Source organism: Crocuta crocuta, unplaced genomic scaffold (genome assembly GCF_008692635.1).
Source record: "Crocuta crocuta isolate KB4526 unplaced genomic scaffold, BGI_CrCroc_1.0 scaffold115, whole genome shotgun sequence".
Taxonomy (NCBI): Eukaryota; Metazoa; Chordata; class Mammalia; order Carnivora; family Hyaenidae; genus Crocuta; species Crocuta crocuta.
Window position 1 is genome coordinate 7,812,744 of NW_027530575.1, and position 21,076 is coordinate 7,833,819.

The following is a 21,076-nucleotide window of genomic DNA, read 5'->3' on the forward strand; positions in this document are numbered from 1 at the left end:
CGTGGGGGGACACGGGGTGGGGGTGGGGGCGTCTCCCCTCCCCCGTGCCAGCCCGTGGTGATGCCACTTGAACCCCCAGAGCTCTCCAACCTCATCATCACGCGCGGGTCTCGGGCCAGCTCCAGCCCACTCAACCTCAGCCAGCTCAGCTTCCACCGCGTCTGCCGGGATGACATCAGCCAGGTGGGTGCGGCCGGGGCTCCCCGGGGCATGGGGGGGGGGACACTGGGGAGGACGGCCTCGGGCTCTTGTCATGGAGGCGCTCTGTGCCCTGTCCCCCCAGCTGTCCCACTTGGGCCAAGGCACAAGGACCAATGTGTATGAGGGCATCTTACGAGTGGGGGGAAGAGGCCCCAAGGAGGGCACGGCCGATGGCGGGGACCCCCCCACACCCACTGGGGACTGTGGGCAGGAGCTGCGAGTGGTACTCAAGGTGCTGGACCCCAGTCACCACGACATCGCCCTGGTGAGTGAGCACCGCCAGGGGCCCGGTGGCAGGATGAGGGGGTCAGGGTCTGTGGCCACCTGACCTGTCCCCTGCCCGCAGGCCTTCTACGAGACAGCCAGCCTCATGAGCCAGGTCTCCCACGTGCACCTGGCCTTTGTGCATGGCGTCTGCGTGCATGGCTCTGAGAGTGAGTGGGCCCAACCGCTGCCCCCCACTTTGCAGTCCCCACTTATACCCACTCCCTGGGTGGTACCCTGACCTTGACCTGTGTCCTCACCCCAGACTCCATGCTGCACCTTGACTCGTATCTTGGTCCCTGACTACACACCCCAGTCTGTGGCTACTCGACCTTCAACCTGTACCTCACCCCCTGACTGTATCCCAGCATTCACTTTGCATCCTTACCCCTGACTATACCTTGACTCTTCCCGCCACCCCGATGCCTGGCTATACCCCTAACCCTCGACCTACACCCTGCCTCCCGGCTGTATCCCTAGCCCCCCTGCCTATCACCTCTACTGCCCAGCATCTCTCTACCCTCTGACCCCACCGGCACGTGACCCCATGCGGACACCAGCACCATTGGGCTCCACGCTCCTCCCAGATCTCAGTTCTTGCTTCTCCCCCACCTCTACCCGTACTCTGCGTGAACCTCAAAACTCCTTGCCCAGGGTGAGCCCAGCCAGTAGCCCCCACATCCTCAACCCCACGCCTCCGTCTCTCTTGCTTTCCCTCCAACTCTGGTCTGCACCCCGTGAGTGCCCCAACCCGGTGGGACCCTGTCATCAGGATGACCTGATACCTCAACCTTAACCTTCACCCTTCCCCTTGTCCGAGCCCGCCCCAGGTCCCCAGCACTGTCCTCACATTGTCACTTCACATGTCGGCTCTCCCTGGCCCCACCCTGGGCTCAGACGCCAGCATTCACCTCTGCCTCACCCTGCACCCACTCCCCTCCCCTCCCCCTGCACTCTCCTCGCCCCAGCGTCTCTCCCAAGTTGCCCTCCCCCCCACCTCTGCTCCGATGCCTCCCCTACCCACAGCCCCAGCCCCCATGCCCCACCGCCAGTGTCCTGGAGGGTGGAGACGGGTGGGCAGCCCCTTGCCCGGCCTTTGCAGACATCATGGTGACAGAGTACGTGGAGCACGGGCCCGTGGACGTGTGGCTGCGGCGGGAGAGGGGCCACGTGCCTGTGGCCTGGAAGGTGGCCGTGGCCCAGCAGCTGGCCAGCGCCCTCAGCTACCTGGTGCGTGCCTGCGGGTGGGGCCTGGGTCATTGGGGAGCGCCCGGGTGGCCTCAGCATTGGGTGTGGAGGTCGCAACCCGTTACTTAATCCACACCCTGGCCCTGGGGGATCTTTCCATGAACCTCTCCTGTTCACACACCGCTGTGGCTTCCATGTCCCCCAAGAGAAGAATGCCTAACCCCTCTCTGTAGTGTCTGAGGGCCCGTGGGGCTCGGCCTCAGCGGCCTCTGTCACTCTTGCCATTCATCCCCGCTCCTCCTGGCTCGGTCACCCCGGTTTCCAGAGCACTTCTGTGAGCCAGGCTATGTCCTAGGCCCCGAGGACACAATGGAGAACAAAACAAGAGTTTCTGTGTTAGGGAGCTGCGATCTTAGTTGGGAGTGACAAACAAATAATAATGAACTGCATTACGTGGAAGAAGCAAAGGTTTAAATAGACGGGTGGGGGAAGGGCTAACTAAGGTGCCCCGGAGGTGAGGGAGGGGGCTGAGAGGGCATCTGGGCAGGTGAATTCCGGGAAGAAGAACAGCCAGTCTAGAGGCCCTGGGGAAGGAGCTCACCGGGCCTGGTTAGGGCAGTTGGACCTGACCGGGAGTTTGGCCCCCAGCCCCGGGAAAGCTGGAAGGAGGTACCTACTAGGTGCCCAGTGCAGCCGGGTCCCGATGACCGTGTATTTGGGTCCCCAGGATGTCCTTGATTGTTTCGTGAGGTTTGTGGTATATTTGACCACAGTTATTTCTTTTACATGGGCTGCCCCTGTGGAGACCACATGGATGGGACTGGGGGAGGCATCTACAGCCCCCCCCCCCCAGTGGCCACGCCCTTTCCACCCCACCACAGGAAGACAAGAGCCTGGTCCATGGTAACGTGTGTGGCCGGAACGTCCTGCTGGCCCGGCTGGGACTGGCAGAGGGCACCAGCCCCTTCATCAAGCTGAGCGACCCCGGTGTGGGCCTGGGTGCCCTTTCCAGGGAGGGTGAGGACCCGGGCAGGGCTGGGTTCAGGGACAGGCTTCCCCCCACTCTTTCCACCCTTGGTGATGTCTGACCCTGGCCCCAGAGCGGGTAGAGCGGATCCCCTGGACAGCCCCCGAGTGCCTATCTGGCGGGGCCAACACCCTAACCACCGCAGCCGACAAATGGGGTTTTGGTGCCACCCTCCTGGAGATCTGCTTCGACGGGGAGGCCCTGCTACAGGGCCGCGGCCCCTCCGAGGTATGTCTAGGGCTTGTCTGGGTCCATCCTGTAAAGGGGGTTGGGACTTCCAAGGAGTCCACAGTCCACAGGGCACATTCAGGGTCCAGAGCTGCCTCCCCTCTGGCTGTGTGGCCCCCTATCTCCGGGGCTCCATCTGGTTATCTATCACTTGGGGTTAACCAGTCCCTATGTCATAAAGTCGTTGTGACATACAGCAAATAAGTGACATGCTTTCGGTTTTAAGCAGAGCAGCCAAGGCCGCGATGGGAGCTGCACAAGCCGTGGGGGTGAGGGAACACCAGAGGGCCCCCTTGAGCCAGTTGAGGGGTCAGGCAAGGCTTCCCAGAGGAGGTTTAGCCTAAGTGCAGAAATACTGCAGTGACCAGGCTCGGAAGTGCAGCCCAGGCAGAGGTCACAGCATGTTCAAAGGCCCTGATGCTCTGGTGCGGTCAGATTGCTGCAGGAGCTTCCTGCAGACTGAGGAGGGGCTAGGTGCAGCGGTGGGTGGAAGCCAGGGCAGGAAGGGCCAAGTGTGAGGTGTTCAAGCAAGATCAGGTGGACTTGGGATCAAGTCCTGGCCCTGCAGTGGTGATCAAGCCCACTTCTGTTTGTGGAGCCTCAGATGCCGCATCTGTAAAATAGGCATGACAAGAACAAGGACCTAGCCTGCTCTGAGAGCTTGACTGTCTTGGAGAAGGGGACCAGGGGTGGGGGGAGAGGGGTGGGCGCTGACTCCTGTGGGTCCCCTTCCTGGCAGAAGGAGTACTTCTACCAGAAGCAGCACCAGCTTCCTCAACCCTCATGCCCGGAGCTGGCCACACTCACCAGCCAGTGCCTGACCTATGAACCAGCCCAGCGGCCCTCCTTCCGCACCATCCTGCGTGACCTCACTCAGCTGCAGCCCCAGAGTGAGCCCCACCCTCTTGCTGGGACCCCTGCTTATGCCTACATGGTGTGCTTGAGGTTTCTGCACAGGGACTCCGCATGTGTGCCCATTTCGAATTCACTTAAGTCCGTGCAGATGCCTGTGCTCCCCTTAAGGTTGTATTTAGGGAGAGCCACAACTTCTTTGGACAGATTAGGCCCTTGCAACAACGCCTTTGCTTTTGCTTTGTCTCTTGATCTAAGAACTCCGAGGTGTCAGTTTCGGTGCAGCCAGTTCTGTATTTTGGACAAGAAATGGAATTTTCCAGCTGTTGCCAAAACGTTTCCTTATATTTGAGATCAGATGCTGGGGGAGCAGGGGCCCGCTTTCTGTGCCCCCAAGTGTGGAAGAGGCAGGGGTCCAGTGACACCCACTGTGGCTCTTCCAGATCTTGCTGACGTCTTGGCCGTGAACCCCGACTTGCCTGCGTCTGACCCCACCATTTTCCACAAGCGCTATTTGAAAAAGATCCGGGATCTGGGCGAGGTGAGGGGCCTGGGGCAGGGCCCGGACTGTCAGAAGCCCACCGGGTAGAGTAAAAAGAGTTTGGGCCTGAAGTTAATTCGGGAGATCCGGGTAGGGCCTGGCTTCTGAGACCCTCGGCCTCAAGGGAGGCCCTGAGGATTTGAAAAGGAGGCCTAGCCCGCAAGGAGACCCCCTAACACAGAGTAGGTGGGACCCAGGATTTTCCAAACAGACCCGACTGGAGGTGGGGCCTGGGAAGCCAGAGTAGGGCCGACCCTCCTGCGTGCTCTGGGGCCAGGGTCATTTCGGCAAGGTCAGTCTGTATTGCTACGACCCGACTAACGATGGCACCGGCGAGATGGTGGCTGTGAAGGCGCTCAAGGCGGGCGGGGGCCCCCAGCTCTGCACCGGCTGGAGGCGGGAGATCGACATCCTGCGCACGCTCTACCACAAGCACATCGTCAAATACAAGGGCTGCTGTGAGGACCAAGGTGGGCGGGGCTCGGTGGGCGGGGCCACAGGACCTGGCCCAATTAGAGCTTCCGGCTAGGGGACGCTCTCGGGCGGGTGCGCGCGGGTGGGTGCGACGGGCTGCCTACTTCCCACCTTGGCCGGCTGCTGGGGCCTGGATGGGTGGGAGGAACCTTCAGTTCCCTCACCTGAGGACCCGGGGTTGAGGTTCGGGGTGAGCTGTCCCACCTGAGGACCGGGCCTGGAGTGGCCGAGTCAGGGCCTCACCTGGGGCGGGGCGGGGGCGCTGCGGGGCTCAGCATGGGCGGCCCCCAGCTCCCGGCTCCATCGCTCGCCCGGGCCCCCTTCTGCATCAGGAGAGAAGTCGGTGCAGCTTGTCATGGAGTACGTGCCTCTGGGCAGCCTCCGGGACTACCTTCCCCGGCACAACGTCGGACTGGCGCAGCTGCTGCTCTTCGCCCAGCAGATCTGTGAGGTGGGCCAGTGGCCCCTGGTCCTTGAGCCTGCCGCCTACTTTTTGGCCTGGCCTTAGGGTCCCATAGGGTCAGCTCACCAGGCCCCAGCCGTGGGCCGGCTCCCCAACGCCCCCAGTTTCCACTCGCCCGGAATCTCTGCGCCCTCTCGGGCACGCCTGGCAACCCAGTCCCTCCCAATTCTCCCACCCCTGCCGCCACCGCTCCTCCCTTTTGCTGGGCTGCACCAGCCATCCTGCCGCTCCCGCACCTGCTCCTCGCCATCCTGACCCGATCGCCCCCTCCCCTTCCGATCGTGACTCCTCAGGCTCTACCCCGCCCCACTGAGCCCCACTGATCCTGGCTCGCCCTTCCCCCAGGGCATGGCCTACCTTCACGCACAGCACTACGTCCACCGAGACCTGGCTGCCCGCAACGTGCTGCTAGACAACGACAGGCTGGTCAAAATCGGAGACTTTGGCCTAGCCAAGGCTGTGCCCGAAGGCCATGAGTACTACCGTGTGCGCGAAGATGGGGACAGCCCCGTATTCTGGTGACCAGACAGGACCAGCTGGAGTGGGGTGGCGGGGTCACCTGGAGCAGACAGGGGGAATGAGCTGGAAGCTGGGGTCTCAGACGACAGGGCCTGGTCCAGTGAAACTGCCCCCCCCCCCCCCGCAAGGTGGGGCCCTAACTGGGACCAAGAGCTCCCAAGCCCCGGGTAAGGTCTCTAACCTGGTCTGGCCCAAGGCCTGAGTGCCCCTCCCCCCAGGTATGCGCCGGAGTGCCTGAAGGAGTGTAAGTTCTACTATGCATCTGACGTCTGGTCCTTCGGGGTCACCATGTATGAGCTCCTGACCTACTGTGACTCCAGCCAGAGCCCCCCTTCGGTGAGAGCCGGGCCCTCGGCCCCACCCCATTCCAGGGGAGTTAAAAAGGCATACTTTGGATTCCTAGCCCCTCCACTTTAACAAGTGCTTAATCCACCTGGGCCTCACAGTCCCCGTATGTAAAACGAGCCCCTTGCAGTGTAGGGGGCTTGGACTGTGATAGAAAGCCACTCAAATAGAAACAGCATATTCCATTATTTGCAGACTCATGGGAGACAGGGGGCGGAGCTTGACGTAGACCCTCAGATGTCAGCAGGAGTCCCATCTTCCCTGTCTGCGTCCTTCTCTGTGGTCGCATCTCTCGGGCAGGTCCTCACCCTGCTCTGTTGTGGCAAAAGTGGTCCCTTGGCCTCCAGGTACCCATCCTGGCCGCTGATGGGACCAAAGGGCCGTCTCTCTCTCCCCCACCCCAACCTCACGTAATTTAGGACTTTATGATTGGCCCAGCTTGGCTCATATGTCCACCACGGAACCAATCACTGTGTAGCCACGAGCCATCGTTATTGGCCAGGCTGGGTTGGGGGAGGAGACAAAGCTCCGCTAAAAGTTTATTCCAGAGCAAATCCTAGGGCCATTGTAAGGGGGGTAGGGCATTCTGTTTTTTGGTTTTGTTTTTTTTTTTTTTTTTAATGTTTCATTTCTGAGAAAGAGAGAGGGAGGCACAGACTCTGAGACAGGCTCCAGGCTCTGAGCTGGCTGTCAGCACAGAGCCTGATGTGGGGCTCGAACCCACTAACCGTGACATCATGACCTGAGCTGAAGTTGGACGCTTAGCCGACTAAGCCACCCAGGCGCGCCAAGGGTGGGGCGTTCTGGACAGGGGCTTTTGCTGGCTCAGTCAAGAAAGGATGCAGCTCTTGATATCCGGACATTGGGTTCGAGCCCCACGTTGGGTTTAGAGATTAAAGTCTTTTTAAAAAAAAAGGATTCTGGATAAGTAAAAAGTTTGCAGAGAGGCTTAATAGCAAACAGCTGTTTCAGACTTACTATGTGAATGTTAGTTACCTAACTTCTACAGTAACCCCAGTGGTAGACGTTACCGCCACATTTTACAGGTGAGTAAACCGAGGCCCAGGGAGATGAAGTCATAAATGTAAAGTTCTGCTCCAAGAAGCAGCAGAGGCGGGACTAGAAGCCCAGCAGTTGCGAGCCCCTGACCTCTGCCTACGTAGACACGCTTCCTGAATAGACCTTGTCTTGTTTTTGGGTAGAAATTCATCGAGCTCATAGGCCTCACCCAAGGGCAGATGACAGTGCTGAGGCTCACTGAGCTGCTGGAGCGAGGGGAGAGGCTGCCACGGCCAGAGAAATGTCCTTGCGAGGTGAGACCCCCACTCCCCCTGTCCACCTCCCCATCGGCCACTGCAGAAAGAGCGGCCATCGCATTTCCAGTCCTTTCCTCCCCAGATCTATCTCCTCATGAAGAACTGCTGGGAAGCAGAGGCCTCATTCCGCCCCACCTTCCAGAACCTCATACCCATTCTCAAGACGGTCCAGGAGAAATACCAGGGCCAGGCCGCCTCGGTGTTCAGTGTGTGCTGAAGCCGGCCGGCAGCCCTCGGGGGGATCGGAGCAGGCACCGGGGAGAGGGCCTCCCGCCCCAAGAGGAGCCCAAGGGGGAGAGATCGGCCTCACCCTCTCACCTTCTTCCTGTCTGGAGACCCCACCTCTGTGAATTGACATTCCTTCTGTCTTGGGCCATTTGGGGTGCTGCACCACTGCACTGATGGAGGTGCTCACAGACAGAAACTCATGTCTGACAGCTCTGCAGGCTGCACCATCCAAGGTGAAGACGTCAGCGTAGTCACATTCCGGTGCCTGGCTCACACCTGCTGGCTGTGTCCTCACAGGGTGGGAGAGGGCTCGGGGTCTCTCTGGGGTCCCTTTTACAAAGACACTTATGAAGCCTCGGCTCTCGTAACCTAGCAGCTGCCAAAGGCCCACCTCCTGATACCATCACACCGTGCATTAGGGTCTCAACATAAGCGATCTGCTGGGCGCTGGGCGGCTCAGGTGCTTAAGCATCCGACTCTTGATCTCAGCTCAGGTCTGATCTCAGGGTCGTGAGTTCAAGCCCTGTGTTGGGCTCTGCACCAGGCGTGAAGCCTACTTAAAGAAGTTTGAGGGGACGCACAGCGTCAGACTGTAGCAGCTTCCAGGATTATGAGCCCAGCACAGGCTCCTGAGGGACCCAGGACAAGCAAGGACCTACGCAGACCCTCGAATCCGAACTTTTCACCTCCCCCCTCCCTCCTGAGGACCCACCGTTTCCACTAGCAGGTAATAAACCCCCATTTTCTCTGCTGGAGGCTGTGCCCGTTGGGCCCTTCTTCAGCAAGTGTTTGTGCCCCTGGGGACTGCAGCTACGGCAAGATTCTGCAGAAGAGACAGGGCTGAACTCTTTAAGCTTTGTTCACCTTGGAATCACCCACTAGCAAGCCAGTGCCTGGGACACAGAAGGCTCTCAATAACTACTTGGTAAATAGATGAACAAAGAATGGGGATGGGGGAGGGTGGGGCACGAGGCGGTGGGGGGGACATGCCACAGAGACAAGACTGCCAGACCTACCCTTTCCTCCCTGTGCGACTTCAGGCAAATGGCTTTCCTTCTCTGAGCCTTACTTCTCAGCTATGAGCTGGGGGTGGTCACGCTCACTACCTCAGAGACTAATGTAAATAGCTAATGAGGTCCTTCACGTCAGACTCTCAGCAAAAGTACCTGCAAGCAAGTACTTAATAAACATTTGATACGATCGTTAACCTGGCGTCGGCCAAAGCCGCTCTCCTGAACACACGCACTTGAGATGGGACACGTGGCCACCATACCGCGAAAGGCAGCAAAAGACTTTTCTTTCTCATCTGACTTCTCAAGACCTCGTGCGTGGCATCTCCCCTCATCCAGACAACCCCATGCTAATGTACTGATACCTGCTTTTTATAACAGCTTGCATATTAAATTGGCATCATAATTATAAATTGGGCGGGAGAGTAGGTAGTATTGAAAAGCAGTGCAATGTCCCTATTAGCCACTGCTGTCATCTCCTCGAAGGCAACTAAAGTCATCTGCTTTCCTGTTTTTGCTTCCAGAGACACTTCGTCCAGATACAAGGAAATCTGTACACACACTAGGCCCTCTCATCCTTGGGAAGAATAGGAACATGCAGAGCGCCTGGCTGGCTCAATAGGTATAGCACGTGACTCTCGATCTTGGGGTTGTGAGTTCAAGCCCCATGATAGGTGTGGAGCCTACTTAATTTTTTTTTTAAGTGTTTACTTTTGACAGAGAGACAGAGCATGAGTGGGGGAGGAACAGAGAGAGAGAAGGGAAGAAAGGGGGAGACACAGAATTTGAAGCAGGCTCCAAGCTCTGAGCCCGTTGTGGGGCTCAAACTCACAAGCTGTGGGATCATGACTTGAGCTGGTCAGACGCTTAACTGACCGAGCCACCTAGGCACTCCACCCCACTCCCCCACAAAAAAAATTTTTTTAATAGTACTAGGTGCTACTACTATACAGAACCCTTTTTTTCCCCCCACCTGCTATAGGTCTTTGAGATGGTTCCATACATGTAGGCTGACAGTGCTTCCTTGTTCTAGTTCATGGCCGTGTGGTGGCCCACCATCGAAACGTTAGCGTCGGTTCCCTTCCGGGGGTCACTGGTCACTTCTAATCCTTTGCCCTGTTCCCGATGCTGTTGCAGTGAGTAACCACATGCTACATCACTTTAGCCTCGTTCAAGGTTATCTGTAGCACAAATTCTCAATGGGAATGGCTGCTCTCAGGATCAAGCCTGGTAACTGGCCACTTGGCAAAAGACACTGCCCCTAGGATGTATTTTGATATTTGATAGGGCAGTCTCTTTCCAAAATTAGCTTGCTTATTCTTGTGTGGCTACTTAAAAAAAGAAAAAAGTTGTATTGTGGACAGTGTAAAGCACATGCAAAACCCCTAGGGAAGAATAAGGTAACAAACCTGAACTTAAGAGCCGACGTCATCAGTTTCCGGTATCCACTGCCGAGTGTGTTTGAGCTCCATCCCCATCCTTCCCCGCCGCTGGAGAATTTTGAAGCAAACCCCAGACATCATTTTCCCTGTAAACATTCCCATACGTATCTTGAAAAAGATCTAACCACAAACAATAACTGCAATCATTATCACACCTAAAAAGTTTAATAATAAATCTTCAATAGCATTGTATAGCCTGGGAGTATTTAGATTACAATTGTTTCTTCTTTTTTATTTTTTTAAGTGTTTATTTACTTTTGAGAGACACAGAGAGAGAGAGTGAGTGAGTGGCAGATGGGCAGAGAGAGAGACGGAGACACAGAATCCGAAGCAGGCTCCAGGCTCTGAGCTGTCAGCACAGAGCCCGACGTGGGGCTCGAACCCATGAACCATGAGATCATGACCTGAGCCGAAGTCGGATGCTTAACCGACTGAGCCGCCCAGGCACCCCTTATAATGCTCCATTCAACTTTTAGAGGAACAGCCCAACTATTTTCCACAGTGGCTGCCCCATTTTATATTCCCACCAGCCATGTATGAGGATCCCAGCTCCTTCACATCTTTGTTAACACTTGCCACTTTCTGTGGTTTTAGGATGTAGCCGTCCTAATATGTATGAAGTGCTATCTGATTCTGGTTTTTGTGTGTGTTTAGGGACCATTTATATCGCCTCTTTGAAGAAATGTCTAGGGGCACCTCGGTGACTCAGTCAGTTGAGCATCTGGCTTTTGATTTCGACTCAGGTCTTGATCCCAGGGTCGTGGGATCGAGCCCTGTGTCAGGCTCCATGCTGGGCTTGCAGCCTCCTTAAGGTTCTCTCTCTCTCCCTCTGCCCCTCTCCCCTACACCTGCTCTCTCTCTCTCCAATTTATTATTTTTTTGACGTTTATTTTATTTTTGAGACAGAGAGAGAGAGAAGGCATAAGCTGGGGAGGGGCAGAGAGAGAGGGAGCCACAGAATCTGAAACAGGCTCCAGGCTCTGAGCTAGCTGTCGGCACAGAGCCCGATGCGGGGCTTGAACCGTCTGAGCCACCCAGGTGCTCCCCAAAATTATTTTTTTTAAGTTTATTTATTTATTTTGAGAGAGAGAGCGTGACGGCACAAGCAGGGGAGGGGCAGATAGAGAAGGAGAGAGAAAGAATCCCAAGCAGGCTCTAGCACCATCAGCGTAGACTCCAGTGTGGGGCTTGAACCCATGAACTGTGAGATCATGACCGGAGCCAAAACCAAGAGTCAGATGCTCAACTGAGCCACCTACACACCCTCTCTCTAATATAAAAAAAAATTTAAAAATTAAATGTCTACTCAAGTCCTCTGCCCATTTTTTAAATTTTTTAAATGTTTTATTTATTTATTTTTTTTTGAGAGAGAGACAGACAGACAGCGTGAGCAGGGGAGGGTCAGAGAGAGAGAGACACACACAATCTGAAGCAGGCACCAGGCTCTGAGCTGGCTGTCAGCACAGAGCCCAACACGGGGCTCGAACCCACGAACTGTGAGATCATGACCTGAGCTAAAGTCAGACGCTTAACCGACTTGAGTCACCCAGGCGCCCCTCTGCCCATTTTTAATTGGTTGTTGTTGAGTTATTGACTTGTTATCCCTTATTTGGCCCCCACCCCCCCAGCAATATGACCTCTCACGCTAACCTGCCTTGTAGCCTCCCTATGGCCCGCTTGAAATGTTGCACTGAAATCCCACCTTCTCACCTCAAGGAAAGTGCCTGTCTGGAGATCCCCTGCTAATTTCCTCTATAACTTCCAGGAATTTCTGTAATCTGGATATAATCCTTTATGAGATATACAGGTTTCACACGCCATACAAAAGGAAGGCATTCCCATGAAGCCTTTTGTAAGCCCAAATGGCTTAAAGCGAGGAAGTAATTATCATTAATTTATAGAGAAAAAAATTGTTGGCGTTCCCAGACCCGAAGAAGAACCCCTCTCAGTTTTTCCTGAGACCTTAGGGCACATCCCACTAACGGAGGCACGGGATGGGTCAAGATAAAATACAGATGCGCACAGACACGGGTCAGAGCCCTGGGGGCTGAGGTGCCCCGTGCAATCCCCGCGAGGGAGCGAGGCGGGGTCGCTCTCCCTGCCTCTGTGACGCCCACTGCAAAACCAATGCCGAGTACTGTTTTTGCTTTTCTTCTTTTCTCATAAAAGGGCAAATTCTTTTCAGATTTCTTTGGGTTCAACAAAAACAGGCACTAATGCAGATCTTTCGTAAACGTGAAGTGGCGTAACGGAACTTTAGAAAAGTGGGGGATACCAGGATGATTTACAGCTACTTTTGATTTTCGTTTCAGTTGCTCTCGCGGGACTTTGTGGGAAATGGATGGGGGGGGGAGACCCGACTGGAGGGGGATGCTTCAGCTGAGAGGGGAAGGGGCGTGGCCTCAGAGGGGGGAGAGCGGGTGGGTGCTGGGTGCTATCAGGGACCTTGGCCAGTCCGTCTCTGGAGCTCCGATCAGAGGCACAGGGAAGGTCAGAGCTGGAGAGATGCAGCAGATGGACGTACTAGTGACCCCCGGGCCCCCCAGTCCCTTCTCTTGGGGTGGAGAAACCAGCTGCCTGCAGGGGTGGGTAACGGGGGTTGAGGGCAGGGGTAAGGGCCAGTTGCAAGCAGCATCCTTGACAGATGCTGGCTCAGGACTCAGCTGTACCCCAACACCCGGCCTCAGCATGTCACACAGGGAGTGGGGGGTCCGCCGAGATCCTCAAAGGTAAAGGGCCCCACAGTAGCCACTCCGACAGTCAACACAGAGCCATGCACAGGGCCTGATAAACGTAGGCTCTGTTCTTTTTCGTGTCTTCCCTCATCTTAGGGGTCGCTCAGTTATCACCCCCAAATTTCTTATTTGCTCCCTCCCAAGGAATATCGAGATCTCCCACTACGCTTTCGGACCCTGCCCAGAGGTCCCCCCCCTTGTCACCTTGAAATGCCGCCTTATCACCTCAAGGACATGATCCCCTGTTAGCTTCCTCTCTGGGAACAGGACACCCCCCTTCACCCAAGGGCAGCAGGAAGGAGGTGCCTCATCACCTCCTCCACCGCACCCCAGGCTTCCTTGTGCTGAGAACAAAGCGCGTTAGCACTTCCCGTCAGTGCATCTAGAGGCCAGCGGTGTTAGGTCAGGTCTTGTCCCGTCCAGGACTCCCCAGCATCCTCCACGTCGCCGGGTCCCCCACCCTGGACCCTCTGGGCCACAGAGCATCTCCCCCGCCTTTCCCTTTCCCCGGGTCTGGGCGCAGGGCAGCCCCTGGACTTCTGTAATTTTCACCACTGCGGCTGTGCTTCCGTCGCCTGGGTGCCCCGCCTGCCCCGGCTGGCCTGTCCCTCGTCAAGGCAACTTCCTTCTGCAGGTTGGCCACCATGTCGCCCACAGGGCTGCTGCCTGGGGCCTGCGGGACCACACTCAGCTCCCTGCTCCTGGTCTGCTGTCTGCTGCCCTCAGGTGAGGCGAGTCAGCCTGGGGAGGGCTGGAGTTGGGGGCTCGCTGGAGGTGGGGGGGGGATGGAAAAAGCAAAGCTCCCCACATCCTGTGGCCCCGGCTGCTACAACACTTCCTTAAACTCCCACCTGGCGGGGGACTCGTCAGCGGCCTCAACAGAAAGTTAGGGCTTCCTTAACTCAGCCTTCAGGGCTGCCCTGCGTATGATTGTCTCCTGCCCCAACACACACACACACACACACACACACACACACACAGTCCCTTCCTGGAGCCCTGTATCTCCTTTTCCCTCTGCCAGGATCACTTCCCCTTCATTCAGATGATCATTTCCTACTTTCCCTCCCGAATTGGCCCAATCTGCCCTCTCCTCCAGGGAGCCTTCCCTGATGCCCTTTCTCCTACAGTCTAAATCAGGGTGTCCCCTAGCCTTCCTCGGAGACATCCCCCAGTTCCTGATCAATCATCTGTCTTCCCCACCGGACCAAAGCACCACGACGACGGCGGGGAAGTGGTGGTAAAAGGTGGGGCCTGCGGGTGGGTGGCCCGAGGCACTGGAACTAACAGCAGTGTCCCTCCGTTCCCACAGGCACCCGGGGGCAGGAGTTCTCACTGAGGGTGGAGCCCCACAACCCTGTGCTGCCTGCGGGGGGGTCCTTCTTGGTAAACTGCAGCACGGATTGCCCCCAGCCCAAACTCATCATCCTAGAGACATCCCTAAGCAAGCAGCCAGTGGCCAACAGCCTGGGCTGGGCAGCCTTCCAGGTCAGCAATGTGACTAGTGACAGCCTGGTCCTCTGCTCCGGCTTCTGCGACGCGCTCCAGATGATAGGCTCCTCGGTCATCACAGTCTACCGTGAGTGATTGTGCCCGGAGGTGGCACTGGTCTTGGGCAGTAGTGGGGGTCGATGGCCGGTGGTGTGGCGGAGCAGAGAACCCTGAGTTTGCAGAAAGGAACTAGGGCTCTGACCCAGAGCTTGGACCCGAATGTGTGTGTGTGTGTGTGAGAGAGAGAGACAGAGAGAGACAGAGACAGAGACAGAGAGATGCATCCCAATCTTATGCCAGAGCAGCAGCCGTGAAACCAATTTACATCCCAACAAGCATTCTTCAATGGTAGCTGGGGTCGTTTATGTATTACTTTTATTTTCATGGGTTAGTAATTCATGCAGGTAGTTCCAAAATCCAAAGTCCAACAGTACACAAAGGTGTGAGTGTTAAACCTCCATTGCCTCGTGCTGGCTGTGAGGGGTCCCTGTTTTGGTTTTGTTTTTTTTTTAATGTTTTATTTATTTCTGAGACAGAGACAGCATGAGCAGGGGAGGGTCAGAGAGAGAAGGAGACACAGAATCTGAAACAGGCTCCAGGCTCTGAGCTAGCTGTCAGCACAGAGCCCGACGCGGGGCTCGAACCCACAAACTGTGAGATCATGACCTGAGCCGAAGTCGGATGCTTAACCGACTGAGCCACCCAGGTGCTCCGAGGGGTCCCTGTTTTAAGTATGAACACTAGAGGCTCATTCAGTCTTTAAAAAGCCCCAGGCTGGGGAGGTACAACTTAGGAGCCCCATTTCACAGATGAGGAACTTAAGGCTCAATGGGGTAAGGTCACTTGTCAGGGTCACAGCCGGGGTAAGCTGGTAGTCTTTCCCTCAAGTCCTTGCTCCTGACAGATGAGTCTTGCTTCCCAGACCCCACTGTTACCAGTTTTTCTTTTCTTTTCTTTTTTTTAAATGTTTATTTATTTTGAGATAGAGAGCAAGAACCGGTGGGAAAGGGGCAGAGAAGGGGGGGCAGACACAGATGTGAAGCAGGCTTTGAGCCATCAGCACAGAGCCTGATGCGGGGCTCGAACTCACGAACCGTGAGATCATGCCCCAAGCTGAAGTTGGACGCTTAACTGACTGCACCACCCAGGCGCACTCAGTTCCTTATGGTTCCTGCCCGAATCCCTCTGCATTTAAAAGAATGCAACAGACTAGGAAACAGTACGGACGCTCAGGGTACCTACTGTTTTGTGAAGCCTTCCTAGGTAAGTGTAGTGTAGGCATGCGACCATGTGTAGGCTCCTGTGGTGGCCCAGTGTCTGTTTGTGTACCTGTGTGTGTGTGAGTGTGTGTGTGAGTGTATGCACGTGTGTCTATCTCTGTGTGTCTGTGTGAGTGTACCTGCGTGTCTGTGTGTACGAGTGTGAATGTGAATGTACGTGTCTGTGTGTTGGTGTCCACGCCTGCGTATGTGTCTGTGGGAGCGTGTGTTTCTATGTCAGTATGTGTGTCTGTGGGGCTCTCATCGTTTCCTGACCCTGTGTCCCGCTGGGCAGATGAAAAGCAGCCGTTGAGGGGCGCCTGGGTGGCTTAGTCGGTTAAGCGTCCAACTTTCGCTTAGGTCATGATCTCGCGGTTCGTGGGTTCGAGCCCCGCGTCGGGCTCTGTGCTGACTGCCAGCTCAGAGCCTGGAGCCTGTTTCAGTCTGTGACTCCCTCTCTCTCTGACCCTCCCCTGCTCACGCTGTCTCTCTCTCTCTCCTAGGAATAAATTAAAAAAAAAAACATTAAAAAAAATTAAAAAAAAAAAAAAAGCAGCCGTTGAGTCTATGTTTACACTGCAGAAATGGGCGTATGTTCCGTATGGGGGCTAGCCCACCCCACCCCAGCCCCGAGTTCCCGAGCACTCCTGGCATTTGCTGGCCTCTCATCATCTCTGACCGGTGGTGCCCGAGGCTCACACGGGGGCCTCTTTGTGAAACATCCTAAAACCGTAAATAAAAGTTTCTCCTCCGGTCCAAAAGTAAAGCATTCCTATGAAGGCTTTTGTAAGTCAAAATGATATAAAGTGGAGAAGCAGTTCATTTATATTGAAAAAAATGTGAAGCATTCCCAGACCCCAAAAATAACCTCTCTTAGGCTTTTTTTTTTTTTTTAAGTTTATTACTTAGAGAGAGAGAGAGAGAGCGTGCATGCTCATGGAAGAGAGGCAGGGAGAGAGACAATCCCAAGCAGGCTCCATGCTGTCAGTGCGGGGCTCAAACTCATGAACCGTGAGATTATGAGATCATGACCTGAGCCCAAATCAAGATCCGACGCGTAACTGCCTGAGCCACCCAGGTGCCCCTCCTAGTCTTTCCTGAGACCTTAGGACACATCCTGCTAACGGATGCCCAGCATAAAGGGAGGCACAGCACTGATGCTCACAAAGGTCAGAGCCCCGGCGGCTTGCGGCCGAGACGCCGAGCCTGGCGGTGCTGCTCTCCCGGCGCAAGGGGCCTGCTCTCTCTCTAACTGCTCACTGCAGCACCAAGGCCGCGTGCTATTTTCGCTTTTTGCCATTTTTCTTTTTTTCCTTTTAATTTTTTAAATGTTTTTTTATTTATTTCTGAGAGACAGCGTGAGCAGGGGAGGGTCAGAGAGAAAGAGAGGGAGGGAAACACAGAATCTGAAGACAGGCTCCAGGCTTCGAGCTGGCTGTCAGCACAGAGCCCGACATGGGGCTCAAACCCATGAGCCACGAGATCATGACCTGAGCCGCAGTCGGACGTTTAACTGACTGAGGCACCCAGGCGCCCCTGCCATTTTTCTTAAAAGCGAAAATCCTCTTCAGATTTCCTTCCGTTAGTGAAAACAGGTGCTGCCTAACGCAAGTCTTTCATAAATGTGAAGTCGTGATAAGGAACTTTGGAAAAGCTATACTTCCCTGTAGCAAGACGTGAAATATTTGTCATGGCAGCCAGTGCATGGCCTCTGTGTGAGAGCTGAGATTCGGGCTTGAATCGTTGAAGGTATGAGATGTACCAGGGTTTGGTACATGTGCCTCAGTGGGGCACTGTGGTTGTGGCGGGGAGGGGACTCAGCCCGGGGGGTGTCAAGTCCGTCGTGACTGTGTCAGAGCACCCTGAGAGGCTGCCTGGGTAAGAGCCTGGAGTGCCTCGGACTGATTGAGGGGGGGCCGGGCCAAGCTCTGGGAGAGGCCAAGGCCAGAGTCCAAGCCAGAAGCTGGGAGTGGCCATGGGAGTCCCTAGATGTGACATCAAGGAGGCAAGTGACTAGGCACCTGGGTGGCTCAGTCGGTTAAGCGTCTGACTTCAGCTCGGGTCATGATCTCATGGTTTGGTGCATGAGTTTGAGCCCCGCGTAGGGCTGTCTGCTGTCAGCACAGAGGCTGCTTTGGACCCTCTGTCCCCCCACCCCCACCACTCTCAAAAATAAATAATCTTAAAAAAAAAAAAAAGGAGGCAGGTGAATACATGGGTCTGGAGTTTGGGAGACTCACCTTCTAAACCCAGCTGGGCCCCTTTCTGGCTACGTGTCTTTGGGTTGATCACCTCACCCTCGCCTCTCTGGGCCTCAGGTTCTCCATCTGTAAAGGAGAAGAATAATAGTGAAGATTTCACTTGGTTGCCCGTGAGTGAATGTGGATGACATTTGGAAAGTCTAAGGGGGGCACCTGGGGGGCTCAGTCAGTTAAGCGTCAGCACTTGACCTCGGCTCAGGTCTTGATCTCACAGTTTGTGAGTTCCAGACCCACATCGGGCTCTGTGCTGTCAGCACTAAAAGCTTGCCTGGGGATTCTCTCTCTCCCTCTCTCTCTCTCTCTCTCTCTCTCTCTCTCTCTCCCCCTCTCCCCTTCTCTCTCTGTCCCTCCCCCACTCATATGCTCTGTTCTCTGTCAAAATAAATAAATAAACTTTAAAAACTTTTTAAATGGGAAAGTCTAAGGAAAACTCTAAATAAACAGGAACTTTTATGAGTACTAAGGTTGTGTGTGGTCATAAGCTAGTCCTCTTCCTTCCTTCCTTTTTTTTTTTTTCCTTTCTTTTTCTTAACTGAATTTCTCCAGAACAGAAAATCTTTTATTTCAATGCCTGGCAAGGTGTCCCACGAAACAAGAAATAATAATCATGATGCTAAATGACAATAGCAAACACTCTTTCTACAGGCATATACTAAGTAAGCCCTCGGGGTTTATTAACTCAAAATTTTAGTTCTGCACAGGGGCCCCCTCGGCCCCCTCTCTACTCTCTGTGGTGGCGGTTGCAGGGCTGGCTGCTAAGTGCAATTATCCCCCCCCCTTCCCCCAAATCTACCCCAGGGTTCCCAGAGCGGGTGGAGCTGGCACCCCTACCCACCTGGCAGCCCGTGGGCGAACACCTCACCCTGCGCTGCCTGGTGGCTGGCGGGGCGCCTCGGGCCAACCTCACGGTGGTGCTGCTCCGCGGGGAGGAGGAGCTGAGCCGGCAGCCGGCCGTCGGGGAGCCCGCGGAGGCCACGGTCACGGTGCTGGCGGGCAGAGACGACCACCTCGCCAGTTTCTCGTGCCGCACGGAACTGGACCTGCGGTCCCGAGGGCTGGAACTGTTCCAGAACAGCTCGGCCCCCCGGCAGCTGCGAACCTTTGGTGAGGGAAGGGACTGCAGACGGTGGGTTATGAGCTAAGCCAGAGTAGAGGGGCTCTGGTCGGGAGGGTTCGGAAAGTGGAGTGGACTGGACCTCAGCGGCTTCTAGGAAGGCATGCCCTTGGCCACTGGACCGTGCAGCTCCAGTGGGAAAATTCCCGGCCGCGGTAGCCTAGAAGGCTCTGCGGGTGTGTTCTGGGAAGGGGGTGACCCAGGCCTCAAGGTATTCTGGGACAGGACCTTGGTTGGGGGTAGGGAGCTTGTCATGAGAAGAGGGGCGTCCACGGCTCTGGGAGCCCTCCTCCTGCTTACGCCTACCCGTCTCCCCAGCCCTGCCCATGACCTCCCCACACCTCGTTGTCCCCCGGCTCTTGGAAGTGGGAACGACGTTTTCCGCGAGCTGCACCTTGGACGGTCTGTTCCCGGCCTCCGAGGTCCAGGTCCAGCTGGCGCTGGGGAACCAGATGCTGAATCCTGCAGTCGAGAGCGCCGGGGATACGGTCACGGCCACAGCTACAGCTACAGTGAGCGCGGAGCAGAAGGGCGCCCGGGAGATCGTCTGCAACATGACACTGGGGAGCGACAGCCGGCAGGCCCGGGAGAACTTGACCGTCTACAGTAAGAGGGGGCGGAGCCAAAACGGCTCTAAGGGCGAGACAAGGGGGCGCGGCCTCGGTAGCCCGAGAGGCGCTGCATAGATAACCAAGATTAAGCTGGAAAGGTGGGGCCTGCGCGTCCAGAGTGGGAGGGGTTGTAGTGTGGGCGGGGCCTAAGGGACTAAGGCTCTAGCCCGAGTGTCCCCAGTTGGATGGAGCGGGGGAGGGTGCTGTGGGGATGGCAGAGTAGCAGAAAGGCATGGCCTGGATACCCCGAAAGGAAACAGGCGTATGGAGGGCGCGGATTGGCCGATGTGGGGTGGTCAGTAAACTCCAGGGCAACGTCCTGCCTTTAGGCTTCTGGGGGCCCATCCTAAACCTGAGTAACTCCAACGCCTCCGAGGGGGCCGAAGTGACTGTGACTTGCGTGGCCGGGGCCCGAGCCCAGGTCACGCTGGACGGAGTTCCCGCTGCGGGCCCTGGCCAGCCGGTCCAGCTCCAGCTAAACGCCACGGAGAGGGATGACAGGCGCAACTTCTTCTGCAATGCCACACTCGAGGTGGATGGGGAGATCTTACACAGGAACAGGAGCGTCCAGCTGCGTGTCCTGTGTGAGTAGGTCACTCTGACCTTTAAGACCTTGCTCCCCTGGTTTGGTGGGCAGATAGCGCTCTTCCTTGCCACGCTGTGCCTCCAGTGTGTCTAATCATTTGATCGTTCCACAGACGGTCCCAAGATTGACCAAGCCAAATGTCCCCAGCACTTGACGTGGGAAGCCAGGACCACCCAAGTCCTGCAGTGCCAGGCCCGGGGCAACCCGGACCCCCAGGTGCACTGTTTTAAGGAAGGCTCCTGGAAGGAAGTGCGCGTCGGGTTCCCATTCACCGTCACGTTAAACTACAGTGGTACCTACTCCTGCCGGGCCGTCAGCTCACGAGGCACACACACTGTAATCGTGGTGATGAACGTTCAGGGTGAGCCAAAACGTGGTCGCGGGTCTAGACGGGCAACCCGGGGCGGGCAGAGTGCGTGTATTTACTCCTTGCTTCTCTGCATAGGTCAGAATCCCCATGCCGCCACCATCGCCATGGTGGTGTTGACGATCCTGGGGCTGGTGACTACCGGCACGGCCTTAGCGTACGTCTTCTGGATTCAGAAGCGGGGTGACATTTACCATGTTAACAAGCGGAGCACTTGGTTGCCCCTGACGTCTAGGCAGCCCGAGGTGCCTGTGGGGGAGGAGCCCGTGGGGGAGGAGCCTGTGGGAGAGGAGCCATCCTGAACCTCGAACCTGGGGGATGCTGGACCAACGACGATGGGGGTTTGGCTGTATCCCGGGGTTCCGCACCAATAAAGCCCTCAAAATCCGGAGTCTGCTGCTTGATTCCACTTGCGCTGAGGAGCTCGCACACTGCGCTTCGCGTTCTTTGAGTGACAACTTATTGGCAGAAAGGGGTGGGGCCTGTGGCGCCCAGAAGCGGCTTGAAGTCTAAGAGGCGGGCTGGGCCTTAGCCAATGGGCTGAGGGGGTGGAGAAG

General features: G+C 56.1%; 2 protein-coding genes across 4 annotated transcripts in view; both read left to right on the plus strand.

Moving 5' to 3' along the window:
• The window catches only part of TYK2 (tyrosine kinase 2), a 22,328-nt gene extending 12,038 nt beyond the window's left edge, over positions 1–10,290 (plus strand). The window contains exons 11-24 of the mRNA XM_077767930.1: positions 9–183; positions 284–466; positions 548–635; positions 1,568–1,695; positions 2,535–2,670; positions 2,754–2,908; positions 3,648–3,798; positions 4,204–4,301; positions 4,579–4,771; positions 5,108–5,226; positions 5,584–5,756; positions 5,976–6,093; positions 7,305–7,415; positions 7,501–10,290. Of these exons, the coding sequence (XP_077624056.1) occupies positions 9–183; positions 284–466; positions 548–635; positions 1,568–1,695; positions 2,535–2,670; positions 2,754–2,908; positions 3,648–3,798; positions 4,204–4,301; positions 4,579–4,771; positions 5,108–5,226; positions 5,584–5,756; positions 5,976–6,093; positions 7,305–7,415; positions 7,501–7,635 (1,963 nt within the window). The 3' untranslated portion in view covers positions 7,636–10,290. The remainder of the gene's footprint in view (positions 1–8; positions 184–283; positions 467–547; positions 636–1,567; positions 1,696–2,534; positions 2,671–2,753; positions 2,909–3,647; positions 3,799–4,203; positions 4,302–4,578; positions 4,772–5,107; positions 5,227–5,583; positions 5,757–5,975; positions 6,094–7,304; positions 7,416–7,500) is intronic.
• ICAM3 (intercellular adhesion molecule 3) lies at positions 9,731–20,910 on the plus strand. Of its 3 annotated transcripts, none has more exons than XM_077767926.1 (8): positions 9,731–9,792; positions 13,468–13,559; positions 14,143–14,409; positions 18,640–18,945; positions 19,274–19,561; positions 19,896–20,150; positions 20,265–20,513; positions 20,598–20,910. In XM_077767926.1, the coding sequence occupies exons 1-8, from the start codon at positions 9,782–9,784 to the stop codon at positions 20,819–20,821; spliced, it is 1,692 nt and encodes a 563-aa protein (XP_077624052.1). In that variant the 5' UTR covers positions 9,731–9,781; the 3' UTR covers positions 20,822–20,910. The 3 variants fall into 3 exon arrangements, with proteins under 3 accessions (XP_077624052.1, XP_077624054.1, XP_077624053.1); XM_077767928.1 differs by lacking the exon at positions 9,731–9,792 and adding an exon at positions 12,558–12,588; XM_077767927.1 differs by lacking the exon at positions 9,731–9,792 and adding an exon at positions 13,212–13,235.
• The last annotated feature ends 166 nt before the right edge of the window (positions 20,911–21,076 follow it).